This window comes from Pecten maximus, chromosome 15 (assembly GCF_902652985.1).
Source record: "Pecten maximus chromosome 15, xPecMax1.1, whole genome shotgun sequence".
Classification (NCBI taxonomy): Eukaryota; Metazoa; Mollusca; class Bivalvia; order Pectinida; family Pectinidae; genus Pecten; species Pecten maximus.
In genome coordinates this window covers 25,941,064-25,950,922 of record NC_047029.1, presented here as the reverse complement: position 1 = coordinate 25,950,922, position 9,859 = coordinate 25,941,064, and the positions used below count along the sequence as shown (strand labels likewise).

Sequence of the window (9,859 nt, the reverse complement as noted above, 5' to 3'; positions counted from 1 at the left end):
ATTGCAAATAAATTCAACATATACTTATGTACATTGTACAGTTTGGCTGCAGGTAGACATACTGTGTTTCTTTTCAATGTAAATTAAAGATTTTTTCAAATATTTATTTGAATTGCCACAGAAAGTATGAAATTCATTGAGCCAGAGACTTGTATATACGTCTCTGATTGAGCAGTTGCTGAGAAAAAGAAAATGTCTAGGGTCTTGGTATCTGGATCGGGTCTGGGTTCTATGTACAAAAATTCACAGGGACTGATGTTGGTTCGATATTCGAGTTATTTCCCCTATGGCAAACGTCACGTTTTCGCGGGTTATTTTAGGGGGTTATTTATAGAATCTAGTTTACAGGATTTTCCCAGATATGGTAACACGGAAGTCGTTCTCGTATGCATATATGCATTGCCATTAGGGCAGTTGTTGCACCTTTTCGTTTGGGAATGTATTTGTAAGTAGGCCAGTCCAACATCAATAGAGAGATATTTAGATGCTTATTACATATATTTTATTTTAAAAGTAATGTGTAACGGTACTGTGCGTGTATTACGAATACTAAAATATCTGAGACTCACCCAGACAGATGTGTCCAACATGAACAACACATTATCTGGCCTGTCTGACCACATTGTTCAGTAGAATAATATTTATGACCAGTTTCATGATCAGGCAACATATTACCAGAAAAAAGATAAATAAATGTCTTATTTTTTTGTCAGCAATTATAAGAAAACATGAGTGTTAAAAGTCATTGTGATTTCTGAGGATGACCAACAGACAGTTGACAGTTTCCGACATTTTGTAAGTACAATTAATCTATTTATGTTCATCAATTACTGCAGAATAAAGACAGTAATATACATGTATTATGATGCTTAAGTTAAGGCTGCACAAAAATCGCATTACAGGGAGAATTATATATTATCTCACCTCTCAAACAGACATACATTGTATGGAGCTTCGAAATTCCATTTATTATATTCATAAGTACTTTTATCTTAAACCTTGAATTAAATTAATTTTGTATGTAATTATTTAAAGAAGCATTGCATATATGCAATAATGTATACATAAGGCAAAAAATACATCTGTTCAAGGTTAAATATGGGCGTAGTATAGTGTTTAGTTACATATAGGAATTACTATAGGTTAATTCAATATTTTTCATGATATTGATTTAGTATGCATCTTCGATTCTCCTATGCGTATATGAGGTCTTATTCCACCTAATCATGAATACATTGTCGGATATTACGTATACGAGAGCCTGTCAAAAGTTTCCTGTCACATTAAATATAATGTCTATGTTATTGGAGTTATTGTGAATATGGCGCCATTTCTAATGTACGTTATAATGACGTTGTAATATATTTATGAAGTCATACGATTGTAGACGGGCTCAGAGTTTAAAATAAAATCGAAGAAGAGTAGACATGTTATTCTTAGTTGTGTTCTACCACTTATCGACAGGAGTAGTATCACAGGTGCCTGACTCGTTTTATAAAATAATAACATATAGAGTACATATAAATGAGATATGTACTCTATATGTTATTATTTTATAAAACGAGTCAGCCACCTGTGGTAGTATGTATGCATCTTGTGATTGTACGTGTTTATTAAGTTTTTTTTTTCTGGAACAGTTTTCATAAATGTTTTTGATTTAAACATATTTCTATTGCCATAACTCAAATCAAATAGGATTTGGCACATCTTTTAACAACATTAATAAAGCCCTTATATATATATTTATATAGCTTTCCCAAATAAGTACAATTAAAGTTCAACATTTGGCAAAAAAGTGAAGTTAAGGTCATCAATTGAATATTTTTGTCTAATATACATAAATGTACTAAACTAGTATATATAGAGGTTACACAACGAGTGATTGATGGATATGGAATTTATTTCACACAAGTAAGTAATTTTTTTAAAAGTTACAAAAGACACGAGCTTTAGCAAGTGTCTTTTGCAACTTTAAAAAATAACTTACGAGTGTGAAATAAATTCTATATATCCAACAATCACGAGTCATGTGACCTGTTTCTACCACAATGATATCGGCTTGAATCAAATGCAATTGTGGCCAAGTCTAATTTCTCGTATGCAAATAAAGTGTACTGCTGACGTCTGGGACCCGGTGATGTGACGTCATTAGATTATTGATGACGTCAATAACAATTGCAGCTTGGGTTAAAGTTCAAGTTCTTGACCAATCAAAAGACCGGAAGCTTAAGGTCATATACCACACTAGTGGTATATGACATATATTTATCCAACAGTCGGCACATTTATACAATGGCCTGAGAGTGGAATAACACGGCATATTGTGGTAGAAATTAGAGTAAACTAGATTACCATAAACTAATATTTAAATGAAAACCATAAAAGGGTAGTGAAATTCAGGAAAATTCTGGCTGAGGTATTTGTTTGTTATTATAGGCCAAAGGTTTAGGATCAGGATCCTGGAGGTTAAACTATGCACGTATATATATCAAGCTAGAGTTGGGAAACCCTAAACAGAAATATTTTTGGAGCCTACATATATTTAAGTCATAATTTAAATCAGACATTAAATTTTTTTGAAGATGCAATGTCATATATATGATGTCATGATCATGAGTTATTTTAATATTTTTTATGTTTAAACAGATATGATGGCAGCTTCCGTCTATCACCAAAAAAGAGAGATAAGTACCGCAAGTACTTCAAATCAACTAAGAAGAAATATGAACACTTTTTGACAGGTAACAACTAACTATTAATATACAATGTAGATGTCTTCCAGCGTTAAACTGTTACATATATATACTTAACAAGGAAATTATGTACAGCTAAATTACTGCTAAGTGAAATACTTGTTAGCATTACTGGTCTGCTTGTGGCAACAAAACACATTGGGATGACGCCCTCTCAGGCCAAGCTTGTTCATATTAACGATCTTGACCTACTTTCAAGGTCAAAGGGGTCAAATGACTTAAAATCTTTATATGACTTCTTTTCAATAACTAAGAGGCCAAGGGTTATGATATTTTGGGCCTGTAGCATGAAAACTGATCATGAGGGGGATGGGGCTATATAGTTTTCCTGCCCATCTGCTTGTGCATACGTAATGCACCTAATGCTTGATCCTTTGAGGGTTTTTGGTTAAAATTTCACACAAAACAAAGGACCATGATATCTTAACAACTTTATATTAAGTTTTAGGCTTATCTGGTCAAGTTTAAGGTCACCATTACTATTTTTAGAAAATCGATCAAACTCCATACCAATACAAATTACTAATAATATATCAGACAAGTAAGTGTTTTAAGGTTTTTGGGTGAAGGTCATGGTCACTATTTTCATGGGTGATGGGGCCAGTATGTATGTACATATGTACGTAAGGGACATGGATTTTTTAATCAATGACAACTGTATTCACTCACAGTACAGTAAATGATTTAATTATGATATATAAAATTACTGTACATTATAAATTATCAATATTAACAGATTAATTCTTAATATCAATATAGATGCTGCTGATTTATTAATATTTAATATAGTAATTTTTAATATTAATGAATCAGTGCCCTCTAGTGGATATTGTGAATATTTTTACGAGGATCTCCAAATTGAACATCATTCAGATATAACCTTAGATTTATTTGCTGCAGATGTTGTCATGTCAATAACATGCTCCACAAAACTGAAAATTAAACTCTGTCAGCAGTAACTTTTGGGAAAATTGAAAACTCCTTACTACAGGCCTGTGATGTCAGCAAATGATATGCGGAGATATGATTTAAATCATGTGAGTTGAATTAAAGAAACATTCACTGTCGATCTCAGAATGACAGTTACTTAGTAATAGTATAGCACGATATATGTTGCCATGCTGTATTCATGTTGTTAAAAGCAACATGTGAAATCCCAAATTGTGTGCAATATCACTTCAAGAAATAGTTTCCGTTTATAATAAATTGCCTTGAAAACTGCTTCATCTGACGGCATCTGTGTGACGTTTCTGTTTCTTTCATTTCCAGGTGCAGAAGTTGCTGTCATAGTCAAAGACAAAGGGCTGTCAATGAAAGACTTATTTCAGGTGTGGTAAGTATCGACTGTGAATTACAGGTATGGAAGTGTGTACATGTATGGAGGGATTTTGTTCAAATGAATGACCTTGACCTACATTTATGGATTCATGTTTTAATTGTTCTAAATCTAAGAAAAAGACAGCAAAAGAGAGAAGCAGTTATTAGTCCCCTACAGGTGAAACCTGGATGTGTGTGTGTGTGTGTGTGTGTGTGTGGGGGGGGGGGGGGGGGGGGGACTGGAGGGTGCTGGCTATAGGGTCACTCATGTCCGTCTGTCAACTCAGGTCTTTTCTCAGCCATGCTTCAAGAATCTTTTAATGTCTTGTGGCATCTGCAGACATGTTACATTAATGAGTGTTTATGTATGCTCCTACTTGTGACTTTTTAAAGTTCAAATATCTTATTTCCTGATCCCCAGCGTCTTTCGAGATAAATGTCTGGAGCCCTATACTAAGGCCTGATTTCAATTCTCCGCAAAATAAGGCATTGTTTTCTTGCCTTCCAATCCATTCACTTCAATTTAATCTGTAAATCCTATTCATTCTCTTATTCTCATTCATATGATAGAGAAATTAACTTTTTTTACTGGTGTACAGGAAATTTGCTGATGGAGACGAGGATGGCCGTCTGTCCATTGATGAGTTCTGTTTGGCGATGGCAATGATTGATATCTTAAAGGAACGACGGGAAATGCCAGGGTTCAATGGTAAAGGTTTTCTAGTTCACTGGTTTTCATGGTTAAACGGTTATGATAGCCTGAGTTTCCTCTGACCCTGACACCAAACTTGGACATTCTGACAGCTAGATATCTGGTGTATGTCCAAATTGGGTATCAGGGCCAGAGGAAACTCAGACTAGGGTTATGAGTATCATGGTATCTACAATCGTATTTATGTGTAAATCAATTAACAATGTAATTTGTAAGCAATTAGCACCATCAGTAATGTTCATAAATTTCAATTTTTTGAATTTTGTTTTTGATTACATTGTATATGCTTCTACATCTTCATGTCTATTTTCAGTTTTAAAGAAGAGTGGTTTGAGAGTTACAATCAAGAAAGGGAACATTGAAAAGGATGAGGTAAACTTTTGAGTTGGTATTTTGAAGTTGTTCTATGAATCTGAACCAGTGCTTCTGTACAAGTAACTAAAATTTACACGATTTAAACATTCCTATTTAAGCATAAAGATTTAAATTGATTTATTTAAAAACTTAACTCCTCGATGTCTGCATTCTTGGACCTGATAAGTTTTGGGATGATGCAACAATTTGTAACATTGAGTGGGTCTGTCTGTGGCAGCCATGTGTACAGGATATCTCATGAACCCCTATATTTAATTCATGTTCACCCCAAAGCATCAGATTATCAAGGTCTACACCTGATTAAATTTTGGTGATTGTCAGTCAAGGTTGAAGGTCAAAGGTTGTATTTGACCACTTTTAAAAGAAGCTGGTACATGTGATATCTCATGAATCGGCTCTTGTCAGATTTATTTTTTTGATGAGGGAGGTTGGGGTGTATGCATGAGTGATTTTATTACACCAATGCATGGTATTGTAGTTCTACACATGATCATGTTCTAATGGTTATTTGTCAAAGTTAAACGGTCAAACCTCACCTTTGACCCTTTCTGCACAGAATGCATTGTTCCTAAGCAACATAATATCTTGAGACCCCCATACCATATTTGGTATCAATTTATGCCATTTTATCACAACATTAAGCTCTATACCTTCTGAAATCATGTTCGGGTGCTCATCGGTCAAGATCAAAAGGCCAAAGCTCATATTTAACCTCTTCTTTACTTTTTACCTCTAAATTGTTAAGGAAATGTATATCATATTGAGGGTGATTTTTCTTTATTTTTATACCCATTTTAATTTTGTATTTAATAAAATTCTGATAACTGCTTTAGATTTCAAATAAATCTGCACCTTAGTTCCTCATTTTAAAATTTTTAATGTGAACTTTGTTGGAAATGAATTCCAACTGAAAGTAATTCTACAATATTGCTAATACCTCTTACCGGTATGTACATGTATTGTCTTTAGAATATTAGTCACATTTTCAGAAAATAAAGCCTATTTGCAAAATCTCCTCTTTTCAGATGGAGCTTCCCACTCAAAATTTCAATCTTTGCAGTTATCATATTTTATATGATTTTTTCTTCTATTTCAGAGTGACATGATTGTCTGTTCGTTTGGTGAAAGGGTAAATTTTGCTAGAGGCCATTTGGCGGCGTCCATTTATCTTGCTGGAGGTATAGAACTTCAAAAGTCATTTGACAGGAAGTATCCAGATGGGATCAAGGTTTGGCAGGTTGTCGCCCTACCAGCGGAAGGTGAACTGAAATGTACTCATGTGATAGTTGGCAGAATTCCTGTGTATGAAAACTCGGAAGATTTGGACGTAAGTGCCCTTCTACAGCAACTTGATTTCTTCATACGAACTCGCGATCGACCCTGTTTGAAATTTTCAACATTATTGGTGTTAAGGGAAATAAACATACTTCAACTCATATTTTTTGCCCCTTGAAAATATTTGATAGTTACTAATTTTCTTTGATTGCTTGAATTGTAAGCTTTGCATGGCAAATTTGTAAAATAACTTGCAGTATACATATAGTATTGAGTAATGAAATGGGTTTTCTCATACATAATCCCTATAACAACATGAAATAAGCCTTCTCATGTGTATCAAGTTCATTAGTTCTGAACAATCGAGTGATACTCTGTTTTGTATACTGATGAAGCAAATATGACGATATGAGTGACAATGCTCTGAAATAAAATGATTAAATTATTAATGCTTATAGTGATAACTGAGTATTTTAAGATTCTTTTAATGAATAAAACCATTCATACAAGCAATCCATAGATATTGTGCTGTCGTGAAAGAAAACAGAAACCCGTAGATATACAAGAATTCGAACTCATCTTGAAGAAAGTTTTAATTAAATTCTGTAATGCTTTCTCATAGAAAATTTCACGTTAAAGAAACTGGGGCCCTGGCTGCATGGTCACAGAACTATGAGGACTTACAGATGTACATAAGCTAGATAGGAAAAAATAAATAAAGTAAACTTAATGTGTCTTTCCCTTCATGTTTTGTTCTGGAATACATCAAGACATCAATCCATACTTGAATCTAGATATATATGTGTATTGTGTGGTACAGTTTGCAGTATAAGAACTCTTTCTCAGCAAGGAAATTTTTCCTGTCTGGATTTGTTTTTTACCCCATTAAACATTTATTCAGGGCATATACAGTCATCTGATGTTTAATGATAGGAAATAATGAGACTTTGGTCATTACTTAATTCCCTCTCTTCCATTTTGGAAAAAGTGATGATAAAATTAGATGGTGGTATTTCCTGATGTACAGTAAAGACAAGTAAAATCTATATATCTCATCAGTCTCCTTTAATTTGTGAGACTTTTGCCAGACATCTGAAGCCTGTCTGGGGTCTGTCTCCTACACTACTTGTCACTAGAATATCATACTTGGGACATGAGTTCACAAAGGTGAGGTAGAGTGTCATGTAACAAAAGTAGGTCACTCTGACCTACATTTTTAGGGCATCTGACCCGAAGGGTCAGGATGACCTATAGTCATCATGTTTCGTCTGTCGTCGTGCGCCGTCTGCCGTGCGCCGTCCGCCGTGCGTAAACTTTTCACATTTCAAACTTCTTCTCAAGTTCCACCAGTGGGATTGAGCTGAAACTTGCCTGAAATGATGGGATGGTCCTGACCAAGTGTTGTTATTTTTTGGGTCAGTCTGAAATCCAAGATGGCCGCCACAGCTGCCATTTTGAAAACACATTTGAAACTTCTTCTCAAGTTCCACTGGTCAGATTGAGCTGAAACTTGCCTGAAATGATGCTGGGATGGTTCTGAGGAAGTGTTGTTATTTTTCAGGTCGGTCAGAAATCCAAAATGGCCGCCATGGCAACCATCTTGAAAAACACATTTAAAACTTCTTCTCCAGTTCCACTCATGCCATTGAGCTGGAAATTGGTCAGGATGTTAAGGAAAGAGAGCCAATAAAGTGTTGTTATATTTCGGCTTCTTAAAAACTTTGACATGGTAGCCACGGCGGCCATTTTGTAACATGATTGCGCAATCATGGTTCTTCCTTAACACATATTTCAAACTTCTTCTCAAATTCTATCAGTGGGATTCAGCTGTAACTTACCAGAAATGATCCTGAGATGGTCTTGACCAAGTGTTGTTATTTTTCAGGTCCGTCAGAAAACCAAGATGGCCGCCATGGCAGCCATCTTGAAAAACACATTTTAAACTTCTTCACCAGTTCCACTGGTGCCATTGAGCTGGAAATTAGTGAGGATGTTAAGGAAGGAGAGCCAACAAAGTGTTGTTATTTTTCGGCCCCGTAAAAACTTTGACATGGCAGCCATGGCGGCCATTTTGTAACATGATTGCGCAATCATGGTTCTTCTGAACAACACCTATTTCAAACTTCTTCTCAAATTCCATCAGTGGGATTCAGCTCTAACTTACCAGAAATGATCCCGAGATGGTCTTGACCAAGTGTTGTTATTTTTCAGGTCAGTCAGAAATCCAAGATGGCCGCCAAAAACACATTTTAAACTTCTTCACCAGTTCCACTGGTGCCATTGAGCTGGAAATAAGTGAGGATGTTAAGGAAGGAGAGCCAACAAAGTGTTGTTATTTTTCGGCCCTGTAAAAACTTTGACATGGCAGCCATGGCGGCCATTTTGTAACATGATTGCGCAATCATGGTTCTTCTGAACAACACCTATTTCAAACTTCTTCTCAAATTCCATCAGTGGGATTCAGCTCTAACTTACCAGAAATGATCCCGAGATGGTCTTGACCAAGTGTTGTTATTTTTCAGGTCAGTCAGAAATCCAAGATGGCCGCCATGGCAGCCATCTTGAAAATACATTTTAAACTTCTTCTCCAGTTACACTGGTGCCATTGAGCTGGAAATTCGTGAGGTTGTTAAGGAAGGAGAGGCAACAAAGTGTTGTTATTTTTTGGCCCTGTAAAAACTTTGACATGACAGCTATGGCGGCCATTATGTAACATGATTGTGCAATCATGGTTCTTCCTTAACAACACCTATTTAAAACTTCTTCTCAAATTCCATCAGTGGGATTCAGCTCTAACTTACCAGTAATGATCCTGTAAGTGTTGTTATTTTTCGGGTTGATCCAAATTCCAAGATGGCCACCATGGCCTACAGTGCCACTATGCATGCTACAGAGAATGCATACTACAATAGTATAAGGGTCTTTAATTTAGAGTCAGATGACCGTTAAGGCCCTTGGGCCTCTTGTTACTTTTGTGCTTCATCTCGAGCTCGCTGGAGGTGGGGGAACTGTAATTTGCCTAATTGTTAAAAACTATTTCACACTCCTTCCTTGTGAGATGTGTACACAAAAATACTTTTATTCTCTTATAATGTATGGTATCAACTGATGTATTTCTCATCTGATTCCGTTGTAGGCAGTGCATGAGTTCATCCGTGGTTGTCTGCAGCTAGCTAATGACTACGGGGCCAAATCTGTTGCGTTCCCGTTATTTGGTACCGGAGGACTTGAATACAGTAAAGGTTATGCTGCTGAGGCTCTATATGAAGTCCTGGAAAACTTTCCGAACAGAACATCTCTTACAGATGTATGTCTTGTTGCTCATCCACTTGACAGGGCATCACTTTTTGTAAGTATTTAATACCTATTAAGATTATCAAATACTTACAAGTAAAAACTGTTTTTTCTTAAAGGGATTCTTCCTTTC

General features: G+C 35.6%; 1 protein-coding gene across 1 annotated transcript in view; it reads left to right on the top strand.

Moving 5' to 3' along the window:
- Positions 1-368: 368 nt before the first annotated feature.
- Positions 369-9,859, top strand: part of LOC117343340 — a 29,426-nt gene continuing 19,935 nt past the window's right edge. Inside the window, exons 1-8 of the mRNA XM_033905680.1 lie at positions 369-445; positions 714-795; positions 2,647-2,741; positions 4,023-4,086; positions 4,670-4,779; positions 5,096-5,154; positions 6,254-6,484; positions 9,569-9,781. Of these exons, the coding sequence (XP_033761571.1) occupies positions 761-795; positions 2,647-2,741; positions 4,023-4,086; positions 4,670-4,779; positions 5,096-5,154; positions 6,254-6,484; positions 9,569-9,781 (807 nt within the window). The 5' untranslated portion in view covers positions 369-445; positions 714-760. The remainder of the gene's footprint in view (positions 446-713; positions 796-2,646; positions 2,742-4,022; positions 4,087-4,669; positions 4,780-5,095; positions 5,155-6,253; positions 6,485-9,568; positions 9,782-9,859) is intronic.